Source organism: Rhyacophila brunnea, unplaced genomic scaffold (assembly GCF_057557595.1).
Source record: "Rhyacophila brunnea isolate RB1 unplaced genomic scaffold, BYU_Rbru_1.0 scaffold_11, whole genome shotgun sequence".
Classification (NCBI taxonomy): Eukaryota; Metazoa; Arthropoda; class Insecta; order Trichoptera; family Rhyacophilidae; genus Rhyacophila; species Rhyacophila brunnea.
In genome coordinates this window covers 13,745,385-13,766,340 of record NW_028232763.1, presented here as the reverse complement: position 1 = coordinate 13,766,340, position 20,956 = coordinate 13,745,385, and the positions used below count along the sequence as shown (strand labels likewise).

Genomic DNA, 20,956 nt, shown 5'->3' with positions numbered 1-20,956 from the left:
ATTTTACAGAAATATCTATCTCAAAGAAGTGGAACTAATATTATATATTTAGAAAGACACGTTCATGGAGAATTTCATCATTTATATGAAGGGTTAAGGAGTCCACACATTTTATTCAAAGAGTATGCTCGAATGTTGCCTACAACATTTGACTACATCGTGGACGCTATAAAACCCGCTATACAATTGACATCCACCAATTTTCAGCGACCTATTTCTGTCGAAGAAAGATTGATGGTGACTTTGAGGTAAGAAATGAACAAAATTTTTATTTTGAGTATTTTATTAAATTAAAAAGTGTTAAAAATTGAATCACTTAATATCAATGTATCTTAATATTATATCTGTTAAAATAACCATTTTAGGAATGAGATGCTTGCGGTGTATTTATTTTTGATACCTCCGTTAATAATAACTCTTGCATATGTGTTCTGAAACGTAACTTATTTAATGGTGGTAACTGTTTCATATATGGCAATATTGATTTGAACCAATGAAAGTCTTCATCGTTGTCGTTCACTTGTTCTTTATGAAGAAGTTTTATTTTCTCTCTCTCAATTTCGAGGAAAGCTTCTAACGCAACTCCTTTTCTTTTCCAACTTTGTGAAGACGCTTGTCTGCCTGGTGCTGTTGTCGGGCGTGACATGGAAGGTAACGATGTCTCACTATAGTTGTTTTGTGCGTCTTCGATAAAAGCACCTTGTGTCATGGTCACATCCAATTCGTTTTCCGGAATACTCGTAGAACTCATCATCGATTCCGACAAATCTGTCATATCGGTTTCCACGTTTATAAAAACTGTTGAATATGGTTCATGAATGCTCCCATCTGATTTTCTGGGTTTTATAATGACTTTTAAAAATGACTCAAAATATGGCCAAGTGCCATTATATTCTGGCTGATTTTCGGCATCAGCTCCCGATCGAGGCTTGTGAATTATTTTGTATTCCTTAGCAAACGTGTTCCTTAAGTTTTTCCACTTTTTCTTAACGATGTCACCTAAAACAAAAATATATAAAGGTATTTCGCCACAGGGATACGTACCGGCAGCTCGCTTTCTCATTCAGAATTTCAAAATCTGCTATTTCCACGATTGTACCAGAAGTTTGCAAAGCTATATGGAAAGCACTATTAACTAGGCACATGCCAGAGCCCACAGAAGATGAGTTTAAAAAAATTGCGCAGTGCTTTTGGGAGTGATGGCAATTCCCTCACTGCATTGGAAATATCGACGGGTAATATATTTGTATAAAAAAACCCAATAAATCTGGTTCCATGTATTATAACTACAAATCCTTCTTTTCGATCGGATTATTAGCCGGCTGTCACTGATGCAAATTATAAGTTTGTAATGAACGTGGGTGCCTATGGTAAAGAAAATGACGCAGGAGTCTTCGAAGAATGTCCCTTCCAGCGTGCAATTGAACTGGGAAGATTGAAACTACCTAAATAAGGGCTTTTGCCGTGGTCTAATATTAAGACTCCAGATGTTCTCGTGGGAGATGCAGCATTTCTTCTCAAAGCATGGGAGGGAAAATTTTGAAAACATCCTATACAGTGAAATGAAAATTAAATAATAAAAGTAATTTACTTGTAGTACCACTTATTTTCGAGTTAATAAACGATTATGATGTCTTTTATTTCTTTTGTCCCACAATGCAGGACGTTCTTGAATGCAACTGATTAAAATTTCTACATCTGACATGATGAATGTATGATAAACGTCACTTTCGCCGCGTCCACTTCGCACAAAGATATCAAAGCAACTGATCGCGTCGCTGAAGCCCTGCCCCACTTCGCAACACTCGCCGGGTATTATCTGCACGTAGGCCACTACAGGTGGCCTTGGCTGTTTGATATTTTCGTACTACACCGCATCACGTTGCATTTGCATCGACTTTGCCCACGTAAGACGCCCAGTTATCCAAAAAAAAATTCAAGGTCACAACGCATAAGCATGTTATCTAAACATTTAGATCCTATGGTGTTTCCACTTTTGTTTCCCCATGGAGAATTCGGCTGGACTCCTGGCTTAAAACATATTCTGGTTTTGCTACAAAACAACGTAACACTGTGACCTCTATGCAATTTTATGCCAGTAAGTCGAAATTTATTTAACCCACTTAATTTTTCGGGAAAGCTATTCCAGCAATATTTAATTCATGGTCATGTTGTTTGTGAATCCGGTCACATTAATTAGCTTAAGGAGAACCAAAAAAAACTTAGGGTTGAATGTTATCAAGGCTTATTAGATCACTCTAGGAACCGTACCGGCGAAGGTAAGGCTCGAATCGGCAATATTGCTATTCTCCGTCCACTTTCATCGGAGGGCCACGTCATATGTTTAAATTATACCATGATTCAATGGCAATGGTTCGTAAATTCGGTTATCTAGATTTATTTATTACTTTAACTGCAATCCTAAGTGGCCAGAGATATAAAATGAACTGGCTACTACTCAAACTGCTATCGATAGACCTGATTTAGTTGCTAAAATTTTACAATCAAAGGTAGAGGAATTCATTAAGGAGTTAACTTATTATTATATTTTTGGCAAAATTATTGCATGGGTATATTATGTTATCGAAGAACAGAAAAGAGGATTGTCTCATTTGCACGGGTTGTTTACTTTGAGATAAATTGCACACATCCACACATATTGATAATGTAGTTTCAGCTGAGTTGCCGCATTCAACTGATGGTATTATGTACAACTTAATTTTAAAGCACAATGTACACGGACCCTGTGGCATTTATAATCCTAAATCTGTATGCATGGTAGATGGTAAAAATTTTCCGAAATCATTTAGAGACAATACCGATAATAGTTTTAATGCATATCCACAATACAGAAGACAGGATAACTCATAGTGTACGCCGATTACATGTGGATATATTGTACCTTACAATTCATTTATCTTAGTAGCATATTAATGTCGAGATTTGTTCTTCAATTAAATGTATTAAGTATATATTATATATAAACATATTTCAAAGGGATTTGATTGTGCTCGCATTAAAATACAAGAAACCGTCGATTCATCTGAAAACAATCAAGGTCAGTATGATGAAATCAGTGAATTTATTAATACTGTAGATATGTCAGCGCTCCAGAAGCCGGATAGAGAATACTTGAGAATCCCATCACCGACTATTCTCATTCTGTTTAATGAGGGTGAAGAGGAATCAGTTCTTAGGCGAGTGGTTACTGTTAATACTACTTTAACTGCTTGGTTTAAACTAAATAGTGAAGACAGTCAAGCGCGTCTAATTTACCATCAAAATATCCGTAATGAATATGTTTTTTCAGGGAAAAAATGGAAAAAAGGACATAGAGGCGGTGATAAAATAATTGGGCGCATTCCATTTATTTCTCTGAGAAATGTTGAACTGTATTACTTAAGATTAATTTTATTGCAAGTTAAAGGCGCTACATGGAAACAAAATGTAGTAATTAACCGGTTAAGTGCCCAAAGCGTCTTTGGACGCCCTAATTACACCAATTCTTATGTTAATTACTATCAATTAACTAATTGCGGCATAGAAAGGATTAACATGAAAGGTTTGACAGGACAATAATTTTTTTAACAGGTTCGCGATGTAGGTATTACCAACGTCAAAAAAATCCCACTTTTGGGGAAAAAATATTTATAAATTTAATTTTGTTTGTTTTAGTGGTTGGTATATATTTTGTTAGTACCTAAATGTATCAATACAACACATTTCTTAGATATTTGATTTATGAACGGATGATAAAAAATACTGGACAAAAATGAAGCGGCATTTTGGCGCTGCCTAGGGGCGGCGGCATTTTGTCTAGGGACGTCACTGAGTATATGGAATGATTTTAAGTCTTCTATGTCAGAAGATTTTGCTTCTGATGAAGTGGGTATTAATCTAGCTCTTTTAAATATTCAAGATACCTATACTAAGTAATGAAAATTCATAGTGTGGTAACCATGGGTTAACGGAACCTGATAGTAGTAGTATTATAGATTCAACTACAGCTTATTCAAATTTTCACTCTAATTTGGGTGAAGAAATGATGACATAATTAAATAATGAGCAATGCATTGCCATGCATTTGATTCAATCTTACAGTCCGTATCCGATGAGGAATGTAGCATTAATAAATATTTTTTTATAGATGGGCCAGGAAGCAGTGGAAGAACTTTTCTTTATAAAGCCATTATACACACATTGCAGGGTGAGGCTAAAAATGTATCATCTCTTGCTTGGACAGGTATTGCAGCTCTTTTGCTTCCAGGAGGAGTGACCTGCCATACTGCTTTTAATTTACTTTTGAATTACACAATAGATAAATGTGATTTGACATAATGATTTTCCTGTGTGTTCGACATTTGATGTCGTCATGATATTTTATTAAAAAACCCCTTTAATATTAAAATTCAAGCTGCGGCATAAATTCACGCAGACTTCAGTTACACATTATCATTCTTTATTTCTATTTCATTGTGTGAATATTTCTTTCTTTATAAATTTATAATACATTAATTAGTTTTTCATTTTGGTGGAAAGGGTGAGAGGAAGTGTTTTAATACTCATTCAATCATGCATGAACAGCAAAATTTGATTTTTGTAATGATATTTATCAGGCTATTTATCTTTTTATTTACAACACCACTGTACACAATAAAGGAATACATCAAATTTGCTATTAAATTTAAACGTTGTTTTCAGAGATGCGGCAAGAGTTGTGTAAGTGCAAACACGTTCAACACAAATATTTACTTTTAATTGTTTTAATAACTATGTATAATGTCTGTTAAATATATTATTGAAATAATTTACAACGATTGAAAGAGGATAGAAAATGTTGGGGTGAAGGGCGTTTCTCTCATTTTTATATCGCCACTGTTCTGGCAGAAGACACTAATTCGAAAAAATGACATATTGAGTTAGTACCAAAATGTTCCTTATTTCAAACTTTACCGTCTGGAAACCTTCTTAATAAATAAACAGTCTTTATTTTAAAGTCATCCTTGATCCAAATTCACATGATAGACCATTATTTCAAACATTTTAACAACTTCAAAGTCAAATTACTCAAAACTAGTATTCTCCAGTTAGTGTGTTCTGCCAGAACAGAGACGATATGTTTTAAATATAATTCACACAAGGAATGTTAGTGAAACACTTCATTGTAACTTTCCTCTAAATCTAGGTAGGTACCTTTCTAACTGATATGATTTTATGTAAAGGCAGAATCATCCTCATGTTATTATCATAGAGATATTATATTATATAGAGCAGCGGTTCTCAAACTGGCGGTCCTGGGGAAGCGGTTCCAGTAGGACCGCGAAAAACGAACGCATATATATATTTTTATAATTAAATGTGAATATTCAAATATAATATAATATACTTAATATGTATAATATAATATTTTAAGGGCCCACATGCGCCACGTAGGTCAAAATAGAGATTTTACGGTATTTTCAGAGCATAAGCCTGGACATTCAGACGTGCGTGTTTTAACATGTACCTAACCGAAAAAAACGATTTTTTTTAAAAAATACTTTATGCAGTCATCAAATGTTTTAAAAAAAATATAAAGAATAATAAGGCTTCAAAATTATATAAATAGATTATCTACAATGTTTAAGGAATGTCCAAGCTTATGCTCTGAAAATACCATAAAACTACTACTTTTAAATTTTGACCTACGTGGTGCACGTGGGCTGTTAATAAGAAGTAAGCGTGTGGTTTGGCCTACCTCCGGTTACGGTAAGAGTGGCAAATTCATATTCGGCAACATTGAAGCCGGCATTATTATGTGCGGTAATCCTAAGCAGATACCATGTGGCGGGTTCGAGATCCAAGACTACAAAGTTTCCACCTGGTTTCACACTGTTGGATATCTGGTTCCATTCCGCTGCTCCCCTTGAAAGAAAAAAGTGTTAAAAGCCAGCTTGTACATAATACTATTATATAACATAAATAAAGATATTATCTATGGGTCTCATGCATAGTTATACATATGTAAATAAGTGACCTTGCAATCACGTGGAATGGGAATGCATCTATGTAAATACCATTCTACAAAACACAACACATAAGCCCACTTATTAACATAAATTTGACTATGCATACGGCCCTAGCCTATGACGTATTATTATTATTATTATGAATGAATAGGCATATTTGAAAATTTTACTGTCGATGCAAAATATCCCAATTAAATAGATGCCTTAGTTGGAGAATAGATTAGGGGTTGTACACTAGTGGGGGTTTAGGAGTAACAAGAAGATAAGAATTCAGACCATGCAGCTTCTCATCACTTTGAAAGTGAAGAAGTGACATTGGAAGTGGCTTGGCCACATTCTACAGATGCTTTAAGATAATTTTGACCTGGCCAGCCTGTTCCTCAGGTCAACCATATTGCAATGTCTCGGAAGATCACTAAATACATTCACAGGGTGTATATGGTGGAGCTATGGAATGCTGACATGACTCGGGAAAACGCAAAAAAACTAGCGAGCAACAAGGATTCTTGGAGGCGCTGAGTGGTATCCATGTACTCCAAATAAGGAGCGGACATGGATCAGGAAATAGAGGAAAAGATTTCGTGACGATTTGGGGAAAGAGGATCATGTCATTTATGAGCAACTTCTTACCTGATACTAAATTAAAATATATTTTGGTTTGCCTGTTGCAGAACCGAACTGGTAACTCACAAAACTAATCTGATTGTTACTGTGAAATATTAAAGTTTGAGATAAATAATATAATTGCATTTTGTATTATTGCCATAATAATAACAAACGACAATAGTGTTCAAGTTTTTCAAATACAATATAATAACGACATACTTCTTTTTGTTTTCAACAACAAAGTGCGTCATTGGGCAACCTCCGTCTTGCCATTGCTTCAAATGAAGAGTGACACTTCCGCTTGAGACTTCCATAAAATCAGCAGCTCTGGGAACGATAGGTTTGGAGCCTCGGGTGCGAGCATTTAAGACATCACTGGCTTCTCCGGTTCCAATACTGGATAAAAAAGTAAACAGTTCAATATTGAAATTAAATAATATTCTCATTTCATTCTTTATTTGAAAATGCTTTTTAGGTTGGCAACACCTTTTTTATCTGATATTTAAATTTGTTCTATAATATTCAATCGTTTTAGCAGCCATTTTTTGTATTGTTCTCTTTTGTTTTTAGTTTAGATGACTGTCATCTCATTGAATTGTTTATAAATATTTTTTTTATTTTGGGTATAAGTATTTGGAAATAAAATATACAATTACATAATATTTATTATGTATAATAATTACTTTTCAACAGGTATGTGATACATTATTTCATTTCTATAGACACTTATGGTGATTTATTATTTAACAAATAAAGTATATAGGTATGTCATAACAAATCAAAGAAAATGCTGACCTGTTGTATGCAGTTACATATACTTGATATCTTGATCCGCAATACAAACTTTCTAGAGTGTATGTTGTTGCTTGGCTTGAAACCTAAAATTTGTATAAACTTCATTAAGCTTTTGACAAGATAAAGGTAGGTATCATAAATTTTAGAAAGAAAAATTAAACTTCTATGTTGGTTTACGGAAAGCAGTCTATTCAACATTACATAAGACAACAAAAAAAATCAAAGGCAAGGATGCAAACAAGAGGTAAAATCACATATCATATCGCTCAGTGAATAAACCATGGAATGGCTACTATTATTCAGCAGTAGCCTCAGGGCTGTCCTAAAACCCTTAGATTGATAAATTGATAAAATTCAGTATGGAATGTCTAGGGAAGATCTTCATCTTGGAGTAGATCAGCCCCGGATGATTATGATAATAAATATCGGAATCGAATATGTAATAAGTTAAGTTGTGATTTACTTGAACAGTTTCCCAATCTCCGAATTCTTGCTTGTAATGAATGGTGTAACCGTGCGTGGGGGTGGCATTGACGGGTCGGAGTCGGAGAGAGAGAGCAGATACGCTGCTGGATGAGAGGGTTACAGCTGGCGGGAATGGAGGTGCTGAAAGTATTTAGAAAAACACCTCAATACATATTATGCACAGATATAATAATTAATTTTATTTTTTTAATATAAGTACCTAAATTATATAATTTTGACTTGTTTTGTATAATCACGAATCTTGTATCAGTATGTCTACAAGAGAGGCGATAACCAGACATCTGTATATTAATGTGTTACAACTTGTTGAATAATTATCTTTGAACATGTTTTTACAAATAAAATTCCATCTGTAAAAATAGTTTTGCAATAGATAGGTACTTATAATTGAAGAATTGAGGATTGAACGAATACACGATGAATGAATGGAATATTTAAATATGGGGATGTAAATACTACATAACAATTTTCAACATACTTAAATAATCCATTATTACAACTCTAATAAAAAATATCTTGATGTTTATTGATGTTTTTGATGTCTGAAGGTGGACAAGTCTGGACAAAACATTCGAACTATATATGTTATGTAATATAATTAGGAAGAGATTCACCGTTTATTTGACACACAGACAAATTTCTTATATATTTTTTTATTCAATACTGAGTTATGCATAAGATTTAATTCTTGTTATTGAAAATACTTAATTTTATTTGTCATTTTCATTATATTATGTAAAATAAATAAATTCGAATTTAACCATAAAAATCATGACAATTAATAATATACCTAGAGAAATTTGTATGGTAATTACTACTAATTACTACCGAATTTATTCTTTTTAAAGTAACTGACCGTGAACAGTGAGCTTGTGTGTAACGGAATCGGTTCCGAATTGGTTTTCAACGAGGCATGTGTAGTCTCCGGCATCATCCCGGGCCACGCCAGCGATCAAGAGAGAACCTTCAGGCAGTTGTCGTACTCTGTCGGATGTTTCCAAGGGAGCGCCTTTTACCTACAAAAAAACACATTACACTCCGTAATAATTGTCCCATAAACATTATAAAGATATCTAGGCCGACTCTGAGCATATGCGGCCAACAGTTTAGACTAATAAAGAGGCAGCCTATCAAACTCTTGGTATTAAAATACTTATAGTGATTCCAGAACCTTTTAATTGAAATGGTAATTATAGAAAAGTGCTATGTTGACAGCATTGAGACATCGTTTACAAATAAAATACAAATGATGTCCTGCTAAAAGCACTATTGTTTTGTTTATTTACAATGTTTATATTTAAAGAGTCGATTTTCTTCAATATCTTTGGTATAGGGCAAATAATAAATTACCTTCCATGAGATATCTGGAGGGGGGACACCGACTGCGAGGCAGGGCAATCTAACATCTTCCTTATAAGAAGCGGTGAACGAGTCATCGAATGAAGCGATCTTGGCGGGAACTGAAACAGATAACAAAATAATTGAGGGGTTGACCATGCAATCTGAAAGTACATATTTTAGAAAACAGAGTAAACAAAACAGACCAACACATTCAAATTATATACGTTCATCACCATTAAATCAGTAAAATTGGAAAGAAGTGTGCAATAAACTTGAAAAAAAATAGTGTACCTTTAGTATTTGGGCTAGTGGAAACAGTCGGTGAAGGTTGTCCCTCTCCGATGACGGTAGAAGCGGTCACCCAGAAATCGTAGCGGGTTCCTTTTAATTCAGTGGCAGAGTAACTCATTTGAAGAGCCGGGACCTTAAAAACAACAAATTTGTGGAGTTGTAGAAAATCACGATAATCGTATATTATCACTGATTGTGGGGATAATTTCATTACATATATTATTTTATTAACAAGGGGTTTAATCGAAATGGATTTGCAAAATGACAAAATATTTTATGTTTAAAAATTAAATAAATATATGAGTGGGAATTATAATTAAACCGTGACAACTTTAACAACAAGGATGGCTGTGCTAGTATCACAATGACTACAGACCTACAAACTTATCTGGAGAATGAGATGTGGGAGCCACTGTCAAAAACTACCCAATCACGACTCGTAAATGGCAAAATCTGACATTCGAATGACGTTTTTCAATATGGCGTCCTATGGGAGTTCGTAGTTCCATATTTGGCCATTCTCTAGATAAATTTGTTGGTCTGTACAGTATTTTTCTATTCTGTGGTTATGGATCTTTGAAATTTACATCCAAAGAATTGAAAAGTACCTACCCATCAAAGGTCGTAAACGACACAAAACTATTTTTTGACAGATGGGTACAAATAATATGAGCAGTATACTAATTTTCATAGTTAAATGCAATATTTTTGGCTGTGTTAATTTAAAAATGTGTGACATTCTAGTGAGGGCTCCCACAGAATCTTACAAAGATTAACATGAATATTATTCTTGCAATACTATCTCTAATAAAAAAAAAGATTAAATTTAATGATCGCAAGCTTGTTACATACCTTGTTACTTGTGGGCTCTGAACCGGGACTTTGAGTGTAAACTGTGTAGTGAGTGACGACTCCGTTGGGCTGAGTGGGTGACCTCCAGGATACAAGGATTGAATCTTGGCTCATTACCAGCGCTTTCACTGCAGTCGGTGCTTCAGGTACTGTTTGTTTTAACAAAATCAATATTTAATCAGTACAATTGAAAAGTTAAAAAAAATCATTACTTTCTCTTTTTAGCACCACAATCGGCCAATGACAGTAGTGTAGTAGTAGTAAAACAGCAGTGTAGTATTAGCAATAAAACAATCGCAAAAGCATCCAGCCTTCGAGAAAATTACATAGATGTATTATGACCTCACCAGGAATTAAACCCGAAGCTCCCAAATAAGATGTCAATTCCTTACACAAAGGACTACGAGGGCAGCTCATTGCCTTCATTGATTTTGGCAATTCTGTGCGTATAATTTTAAATATGCCGTTCCTGTAAAGCGAAACCTAACCGAATCAGACCATTTTGAATAATAATATCAAATAAATTAAATATTTATAATTACCATCTTGTTCAGTTTGGCAACTGATGGGAGTGGATCGAACGCCGTCTCCTCCGGAGGTGGTAGCCAGCACTTCCATCGAGTAATTGGTAAACTTCTTGAGACCGTGAAGAATTGTCTCGCTGCTTGATGTAATCTTGGTATCCTTAGACTTCTCATCTGTCCAAAGATTATTTTTTCTTAGTTACACCAATTTATAACTGTTTTGTGTTTAACATTGGGAATACAACTACTATTCTATGATAGTCTATGATACTTGTTGAAATAATATTTCTTTCTCTTAAGTCATCTATGCGAAAGAAAATAGAGATTAGCAGACCGTCTTTCATTTTGGCAACAAATATTCATACAGGACAAGCAAGTGAACATCATATCTTTATAACATTCTTTTGTTCAACTGGTGTCATTTAAATACCTCAAAAGAGGCCCGTAAACGAGCATCAAAAGTTGCAGATTGCCGGCACTATTGCCAGAAAAATGGTAAAACTATTGCCCGGTTGCTGGGCAATGTATGACCCGACATCAGTGCCGGGCAAGTGAGGTCGATGCATTTTGTGAGTACACATGACTTGAGATAATGGCTGACAATGAAGTTTCTGCAGCATATATCGTCCTAAATAATCATATAAAGAAATCAAAAAAAAAGAAGGATTTGGATCCAGTTTTACTTAAACAAACATGAAACAATAAGTAATATAAGCCAGGAATTACATAGCAATTAATAATTATTTATTTAAAAGTGAATAGATTTGTCTAGAAATTATTGCCGTATTTTCGATTGCGTTTGATATTCGATAAATCGACCAACCTTGCTGCCAGAAAGTATGGGCAATACATGGAAAAATTCGGCAGCCTAGACTACTATTTTCGTGTTTTGCAGACATATTAATGGCAACACAATTTCCGTGGTAAAAAGTTTTTCATTTATGGGCCCCTTTAGACAGTATTTCAAGATTCAACAGGCATCTGACATCCTAACTGTTGCACATTAAAACAAAATACATTAAATGTCTTTTCTGCATTCTACTACTTAACTGGAAAGATGAGAAGTTTGAGTTCTGTTATTTAGATGTGCATTTTTATTATTACTGACGTCTGTTGTATTTTCAATGTACTCGATTAATATCTTGTATGGCAACAGATGCCATTTTACGAATGAATTTGGTTACCGATACAAACCTAAATATTTATTCAATACATGACAAATGTACAAGAAGAGGATAATATACATGGTGATAACCATATGATACACCCATGTTACAGGCGGGCTTCTCCCGGTGTAAAATAATCATTTAGTAGTCATAAGACGAAACGTAACCCTGACCTCTAGAAACGGCTTCATAAAACATCTAATCTGATTCCTTGCTCAACTATGTAATTTTTTTTTATTCATAAGTAAAGGCCTTCGTCCGGTGTGTGAAATTCATATACTGGGCGGAGGTGTAATTAAGATAAATTTAATTTGATTTAAAAAGTATAAATGATGATGAATGAAAGAGATAATTTTAAGACTAAATATAATGTATAAAATATAAGTATTTAAATCTAATAAATTTTGCTGGCAACGTTAAAATCTCCGCGCGCCTGCGCCGAGGTGGTCCTCGTGATTCGTCAAATCAAAAGGATCACGCGATAAAATTTGGCCAATCACGAGAGTCCTTTTTGCTGGTCGGCGTGGGTACGGGGAATTTAAAAAGAGAAAAAAAAAGTTAGTAAGCGTCCCTTGAAAACTATGTACGGACCTGCGAAACTTATTGTAAAAACAAAAATATAAGAAAGACTACAAAAATAACGTTGTCCAACTAAATATTAAAATATATAACACTAAGACCCGCACAAGAAAGACTTAGTATTTTATTGAATTTAACAAACATAAATATATCCTTTTTTTTGTGAATCCGGGGTTTGATGGACACCTGAGCTAGCCGCTGGAACCCCGGATATCTCACATAGTACCAAAATAATACAATAGATAGTTATACAGTTATATGCATCTTTATATCCCAACCTAAAAAAATGTTGAATGTGTTTCAAGTGCAATAATCTCCTTCCACGAATTCTAATTAACCACAAGTCATAAAATAGTTAAAAATATAATTAATCTAATACTCACCATACCAGCTGTCGCTGGGTCCATAGATGACTTTGTATCCCTTGATGACGCCGTTGGCTGAAGCTAGAGGCGGGCTGACCCAAGAAACACGGATTGTCTGAGCGGTCAAGGTTGTGCATAGGGCGTCATGAGGGGGTGCGCTGGGGACTCCCTCTGCTGTATAAGTCTTGATGTCTTCAGAGATAGGACCCGGCCCCATCTTGTTGAATGACTGTACCACCACTGAATATTGAGTGTATGTTCTGAAAACAAACAGGATATAAACCTCAAAGTAATAATATAAAGAGAGTGTGCATTGTTCAGCTATATGAAGCCATGTTTCTTGTTTATAACGCACGGTAGAACCTTAATTTTATTATTATTAACTTAATTATGAAACGTTATATCATGATGCTTTTCAGTATGGCTACCAAATTTAAACACAACATAGTTAACCATATTTTCTACTAAATTAACTAAAAATAATTACCACTAACTTTATATTTAAGGCTATACCTCAGTTGAGGCATGGTCTAAAAAGATCGTGGCTAGGCGATGCGCGGATTGCGGGTCGCGGGTGCAAATGACGCATGCCGAACAAAATATAATGTGTCATATAAATCCAACATGCGTCCATTTAATGTTCTGTTTATTGTTCAATTAGTAAGAATAATAATATATTCATTGACATGTTTTCTTTTTCGAGTAAATGGGTAACGTTTTTAGTCATCTTTACACGATTTAAGAATTAATACCCCCGTCGCCATCACGAAACAAATTGACGTATTCACACCTCAACTTTCGCTCTCTGATTGCCAGCGAGTCCAAAATTTCGTCACACCTATAGGTGAAAATTATTTGCCATTTCACTGAAGTATCGTCTTAATACAAAAATATTAAATTTCAGCAATACATGCTCGCAGTTTTTGAATGAATGAAGTCATTCAAAGTAGACGTGTACAAAAAATATTTAATTCAGCTGTAGAAATTATATCTTACTCTACCGCATATTGCGGAGAATATAAGCGTGCCGAATGCTTTCTAACTCGCACTTATGTTTTGTTTTTGTTCAGGTCTTGATATAAACGCATTAAATAGAAAAATAAATCTGTCTTACATTGACTCAAAAACATTTTTATAATAATCACATAGTGATCAAACAAATTAAGCCATGTTGAAAGATATGGATAAAAGTGGGCCACTAGTATTATAGTCATAAAATCTTCTAAACCATTAAGGTAATTCAACATATTTTTGGAGTGCTTACTTGAGGTTTCCGATTTGTAAATGGCGTTCCTTTCCTGTTTCCTTTGAAATATCAACAGTTTCAAATACATATGCCTTGTCGCTGGATGCCAGTTTGTAGCCAACATAATACCTGTCAATATAAATAGTACAATACAAATGAAGAAACAATCAATATTATATAAAACTAAAATCATCATTATATTTCATTTTGTTTATTATTCATTGTTGATAATATTAATCATAATTACAACCAGAAATCACCACACGCTAAATATAATTATCAGAAGGTTATAAATAACTTGAAAATTAATTTTTGACAGATGCGTACAAACTTATGGAGAAATTACTAATTGTCATAGAAATTTGGTGTTTAAAATAGAATATTTTTCGCTGAGTTTATTTCATTAAAAACATGTGATATTATAGGGAAAACTCCTTCCTACCTATGTCAATATACTGATATATAATGACAAACTGTAGAGTAGGTCGTAAGGGCTTTACGTATGAAATACTTGGATTCTTCAAATTTGCTTACAGTCATAATATAAAAGTTTATCTTATTAGAATATAATTATAAACCATACCCTAGGATTTCTCCATTCCAGTCCTGCATTGGGGGAGGCTTCCATGTCACTTTGAGGCTGTGTTGATCCAAAGGTTCCACTTTCAAGTCACTGGGAGGCGCAGACGGGGCTATAAAACAATTGAAAGATATGAAAACCACAAATAATTGACACATGTACTCAAAATATGGAAATAATATGCCTTATCTTGCCAATATCAATAAATATACATAATTCATCAGTTTGAAGCAGGCTTGAGAGTGGGTCAATTGTTTGGGACCTATATTCGTTGAAATATGGCCTTTTGGTGAAAAGGGGCTCAAAAAAGTATTTCTATGACTCCTTTACTTGAGGCTGTATGAATTCTATCCACATCTTTGTACAACTAAGTGTCTCTTGGACATAATAATATAATATGTAAGTACTGTAGATTAAAAGTTAAAACAGATTTTGATTTATTTATATATTTATATATTTATAACTTCTACGTGGTGTGAAGGTGAACTCTGCCAGTGTTACTGTGTTAATGTTAATATCATGTTTTCTACGAAATGAGAAGTATCAAATTGTTTGGGTAATGATAGTGACCTTCTTCAGCTGTAATAATGGTAACTGTGTCAGATGGCTCTGATGTTCCCAATTCATTCTCGGCAACAATTCTCAAGTGGTAGGTGGTGGCAGGGTGGAGGCTGAACACTCCGGCCTCAGTGGTGCTGCCGGGAACCAAGACGCGGTCGATGTCCTTCTCCCAGGAGCCCTTGGATCTCTTGTATTCGATCAGGTATTTCTTGATAACCGAGTTTCCATCGTAAGGCGCCGCCCACGACAGCTGAACCGATCGGCCAGATTTGTCCAGAACTTTGAGACCGTACGCTGCTTCAGGCACCTCTATAATGGTAAAGATTACATTTAAAATACCATGTACTTATTATATTATTTACAATGTAATATGCAATGACATATTAAATGGACAACTCACTTCATACCCGGCGCGCACGAGAAATTGTGCATGAAAGTCATTCACAGATGTATAGGTAGATGTCACGTGACCATATGACGTATCCGTTTCCATTATGCGATATAAGCTTCGAGAATTTATAGTAATATAACCTTTATTGTAATGGCGTATTAGTGTCATGACTCATTGCGTTAGAAACAGATTCTCGGTTACTTACGACTTCTCGGAGATTAGACGCAAGTGAGCCCAGCGCATCACAGGCGACTGTCCAATGGTTTCTGTCATTCAATTGCATTGAATAAACATTCATCAATATCTTAAAATGGCATTTTATAAATATTAAAAAATACTAACACATGAAAAGTGATATCCCATCTTTCTTGGAGTGTTTAGTAGATTTTTTTTAACAATTTTTAACTAGGCACATTGGCATTTTGTAACAAATAATAACGGTGGAGTCGAAACCTGACAGTCAGAAATTTTGTATGGGCAGACCCAGCAGTGTCGCCAGACCGCTTGCAAGCAGAATGTTCATTTGAGCGTAGGATACCGATATTAAAATATGAATTTCGCCATCCGGCAGACCCGACACAAAGTGAGTGTCATTTTATTTTCTAGATGCTTCGTCCATATTAATGTCATTGGTAATATGCATAATTTGATGAATGACAATATGAATACGAAATGACAATAATTACATAACTTGGGGTTGCTAAATCGATAGTTTAGGTATTTAGAGTTAACAACAGATTATGTGTCTATATATAAATATGTATGCTACCAAAAAAAATTCAAAGCCATCCGATATATATACAAGACTTACCAACTTTTGACAGTAACCCCACAATATAAATAAAAATCACAGTTGATAACATAAGCGTTGAAAGCGTAGAAGTGAAACTTACAATTATTTATATAATCATGAAATCTTTTCGGGTCATAGCTACTTGATTTCAATTACTAATTCACTTGTTGAAAAGTATCACAACTTGTCGGCAGTATGGAATGGAGGTATATGCTCTATTGATTGTAAAATAATACTCCTTGGAGGATCACACATTGTCAATGATACAGCTAAAATTACACATTGAATATTATGATGTTGCTCACACATGCGTCTAGACCAGTGGTACTCATGTTCGGCCACCACCACTTTACAGAATAATATTTCAAAAATTTATTTATAAACTTATGAAATTTGTTGAATACACATGACTTAAATTTCTTTCCACGCTCAAATGATCCATAATGTGTTTTTGTGATGAGAGCACATGTGAAATAGTCCGTTTATGAGAATAAAGTCAATTCAAAGAATTGGCAACAATAGCTTTATTAATATTGTCGATTTTTTTCTACTACTGTATACTGTGAAAGATCATTCAGTGTAATGCACTTCATAAAAAACAAATGGGTATCGAAGCCAGTTGACAGATGTAAACTTAGAAGCAGCCATGCGGCTCGCATTAGAAAATAGGAGTATTGAGGAATTTCCATTTGCATTATTTTTAAATAAATAGATATGTACTAAAATGTTCAAATGTCTTTTATTAAATGGACTTGTCTTTAAATAAATTGATCTATTTATTTAGTAAATAAAATTTAGTTTTAATTTTTGCAATCACAAAAAAAGTGAAATTTGGTGCGGCCACCACACGTTTCCATAGAACTGTCAATGTCAATTGTGCGGCCACAGTTAAATTGCACGTGAAAACCACTGGTCAAGACTCTGTGAGAGAGACAGAAATATGTTTTGTCACATTATTTTATGCATATGCATACACACATTTACGTTCCACTTTTCCTAGTAGTTACTTCTCCAAAACGCCTGCAATTAGAAATAAAGTTGGGAGAAGTCATTACCCTGAATAATCATGTTGATGCTAGTGTCATCGGAGCCGAAAGCGTTAGTAGCGACACACGTAAATAGGGCGCTGTCTCCTCGTTCGGTTCTCTTGATGGAAAGATCAGACAACACTCCTCCGGGCAAGATCTCTTCACGGATGGTGTAGCGGTTATCACTCTTGGTGTCCAGACGGTTATTGTTCATGTTCCATAGGATGCCGATAGGTTTCTCGCCTCGTGCTTCGCACTGCAGGACTGCGGGTTCGCTGCGCCGTGCTGTCTGGTTTCGCTGTTTGATTTCAAACTGGGGAGGTGCTGAGGGTGTGCAAATTCAAACATATCATATTAAAAATGTCATTAATAAAAAAATGTATGGCCTCCGCATGGCAGAAGTCTTAAGAAAATTTAATTATGACTAATTATACTATCAACTGAGGATACTTGATGAAATTCGAAACAATTCAAATGAAATAATACATAATTGAAATCAATTAAAATTTGATAATGACCATTAAAATGAAAATTCACTGATTGAAATATTATATTAAATTGTTAATATTAAGAAAATTACAGAAAAATTCTTTTGGGGATCTTTAGGAGATAGAAATCGTCTTCTTGTCACACAATAGAAAGTTTATCACAATAAATATGAGAAAACGTATTATCAATCATTCATGCTCCTTACTCAAAAATTTTCTATTTTTTTTTCAGATCCATTTATCTCAGAAACAAACATCTCCTCGCATATCACGCCGCCCTGATACACTTATTTATGACATTCCTGTCCTTCAGGTGAAGTTTTATTGATATACCATTTTGAAAAACCTCAGAAACATACCTATTAGGAAAAAAAAATCCTAGAAAAAAATTGTTTACCTTGAACACTGATCAAAATGACAGCAGATAATCCGGAGCCAATTCCATTGACAGCTTCACACAAATAATATCCTTCGTTGGTTTTCTGAATATTAGATATGGCCAGAGTGCCGTCTTCAACTTTAATATTAGTGTTATTGGGTTTTAAATCTTTATAATCTCCAGGCGTATCTCCTACAAAGACAAATACAAATTATTAAATATAACACTGCTCCAATTACAATAAAATATATATCACAATTGTTTCATCCATGTTTTCTACTATTTCGATGTCTCTGAATTTGAAGTTCGTCTTATAATCAATGGCCTTAGAATCGCTGCCAAAAAAAGCATCTTCACCAAAGCTTGGAGAATAAGTATCAGTCACTTGGAAAAAAAAAATCCTAGAGTCAATAGTGGAGTACTATTTTCAGAAATGCTACTAGATTTTGAGTAAATATGACATCCAATGTGAATGTGAACTGCTGGATTCCTATCTAATTATGACAAAATTGACTATATAGTAGTTTTAACATGAAATACTTTTTATTAAATTTTAGTTTTTGTGTTTTAAATCAAGGTGTCAATTAAGTACCCTAATTACTAACCAACGATCACTCCAAATTTTATTTTTTGTGTTTTAAATCAAGGTGTCAATTAAGTACCCTAATTACTAACCAACGATCACTCCAAATTTTAGTTATAACGCACTTGCACTTGTTAAAAATTTAATAAACAATTTTATTCAAAGAACAATTCACAAGATTTGGAATGTAAAATTCTTAAATCTTGTGAATTATTCGTTGAATAAAAGAAATAGTTTGTTCTCGTGTTTATTTTAAAAAATGGGTTCGTCTTATAGTCGGTGTCTTATAAGCGATGCATTATGGTAATTTACTGCTTCATTTTTCACTACAGTTTTTATAATAATGGAAAAATTCAAACACCTACTTATGTCATATTGAAAATGATATTACCTTCGGCCCTTTTCCATGTGACTTGGGGCCTGGGGAAGCCATCAGATTTGCATTCAACTTGAGCGTCAGACCCTTGAGCAAAAGCTTTATCGGTCGGCTCGAGAATCCAACGTGGGGGAACTGAAATGTCACACGACTTTATAATACGAGTCTCGGTTTATAATGTGCGAAGTAAGTGAGTGAAAGCATGCAATTACTGGTGATTTTTACAAAGTTAATAGATCTGTTAATTTCTTTTATGCCGATTGTTAAATGACAATTATCTATAAACTCTCATAACACAGGGACAGTGTACATAGTACAAATTTTAAAATCAAATAACTTTGCAAAAATATTAGAAAGATTTAATTGTTTCGATTCAAATTTTAAGAAAATGACTTGACAGTAACATCAAACACAAGTAATACCATCTGTAGTGGCAAAATGCAAAACTAGATTTTCTCATATCTCATTTCTTGACAAACAGAGAGTTGGTAAGCAATTTTAAATTATGTCTGCTTCATATATCTAATTCATTGATAAAAAAATGTTATTTTATTATAATCAGAATTTAATTTTCCAAATTAACCAAGGTACACATTCTGCCACTAAGATGTTTTTTTTGTACTTTTTATAGTGTAAACAATTAATTTTTATGAAAGTGAATTTAAATACTTCATTCCACTATTCTAGGTATAAGAAGTAATCAAAAGAATGTTTTTGAATATATTATTATGTTGTTACCGAGCATTTTTCTGTGAGCATCCGCCACCATTTTTAATATGATTAATTTTATTGAATTAATAAATGGAACCATTTATTCAAAAACCTCCTTTGATTCTTCACATCTAATTTATTGTGATAACATCGAAATTAAAAATAAAACTCATTTTATTATGTGGTGCATTATTAAACAATTTAGAAAATAACTAACAATCTAACGAACATTATGTACAGAGAAAATGCGGTGTATTAATTTAATAACATCAATAAGTGTAATACAGAAATAGATAATTTAGAAATTATTCTACAAAAAAATGTCATGAATACTTTTTCAGAGCAACTTTTATCGCTGTTTGTCTATGATGAATCTATAACATTATTCAATTAAGGTGGAGGTTTTTTTTTAAATTAGGTAATGAAATAATCTAGTCAATTTTTTATGGAATTTTATAGCAGCTTACAGGCAACATAAACAATGAGTTTTATTTATAATATTTTGGTAAAAAATAAATAATTATAAAAGGACGAAACAAAAAAGGAAAAATAATAATACAAACACCTTTAAATTGTCTATAAACTTACTGCATTTTTAAATAATTAAAAAGATTTATGAAACAGTATCCTTGATGATAAAGTGTGATGAATTTTTAGAATAAAAAACGTACATCTGTGCAAGTCTGTTGATAGACAATGAGCATGCAAAATAAATAATATAAAATTAAATGAAAATATAGGAATAGAAAGGAAATGGAAGCCCTGACATCACCTTTAGTGTTTTGAAAGTAATGAATGATCGTATTA

General features: G+C 33.7%; 1 protein-coding gene across 6 annotated transcripts in view; it reads right to left on the bottom strand.

Annotated features, from left to right (window-relative positions):
• Dscam1 (Down syndrome cell adhesion molecule 1) overlaps positions 1 to 20,956 on the bottom strand; it is a 275,607-nt gene that overhangs the window by 33,181 nt on the left and 221,470 nt on the right. For all 6 annotated transcript variants that reach the window (XM_085959122.1, XM_085959094.1, XM_085959099.1 and 3 more), the window contains 16 exons: positions 19,454 to 19,573; positions 18,498 to 18,671; positions 17,640 to 17,936; positions 15,410 to 15,709; positions 14,843 to 14,951; positions 14,278 to 14,388; positions 13,032 to 13,273; positions 10,922 to 11,077; positions 10,380 to 10,528; positions 9,528 to 9,660; positions 9,246 to 9,355; positions 8,752 to 8,911; positions 7,873 to 8,015; positions 7,410 to 7,492; positions 6,834 to 7,010; positions 5,738 to 5,904 (listed from right to left, as the gene is read on the bottom strand). In XM_085959122.1, the coding sequence (XP_085815248.1) occupies positions 5,738 to 5,904; positions 6,834 to 7,010; positions 7,410 to 7,492; positions 7,873 to 8,015; positions 8,752 to 8,911; positions 9,246 to 9,355; positions 9,528 to 9,660; positions 10,380 to 10,528; positions 10,922 to 11,077; positions 13,032 to 13,273; positions 14,278 to 14,388; positions 14,843 to 14,951; positions 15,410 to 15,709; positions 17,640 to 17,936; positions 18,498 to 18,671; positions 19,454 to 19,573 (2,631 nt within the window). The remainder of the gene's footprint in view (positions 1 to 5,737; positions 5,905 to 6,833; positions 7,011 to 7,409; positions 7,493 to 7,872; positions 8,016 to 8,751; positions 8,912 to 9,245; positions 9,356 to 9,527; positions 9,661 to 10,379; positions 10,529 to 10,921; positions 11,078 to 13,031; positions 13,274 to 14,277; positions 14,389 to 14,842; positions 14,952 to 15,409; positions 15,710 to 17,639; positions 17,937 to 18,497; positions 18,672 to 19,453; positions 19,574 to 20,956) is intronic.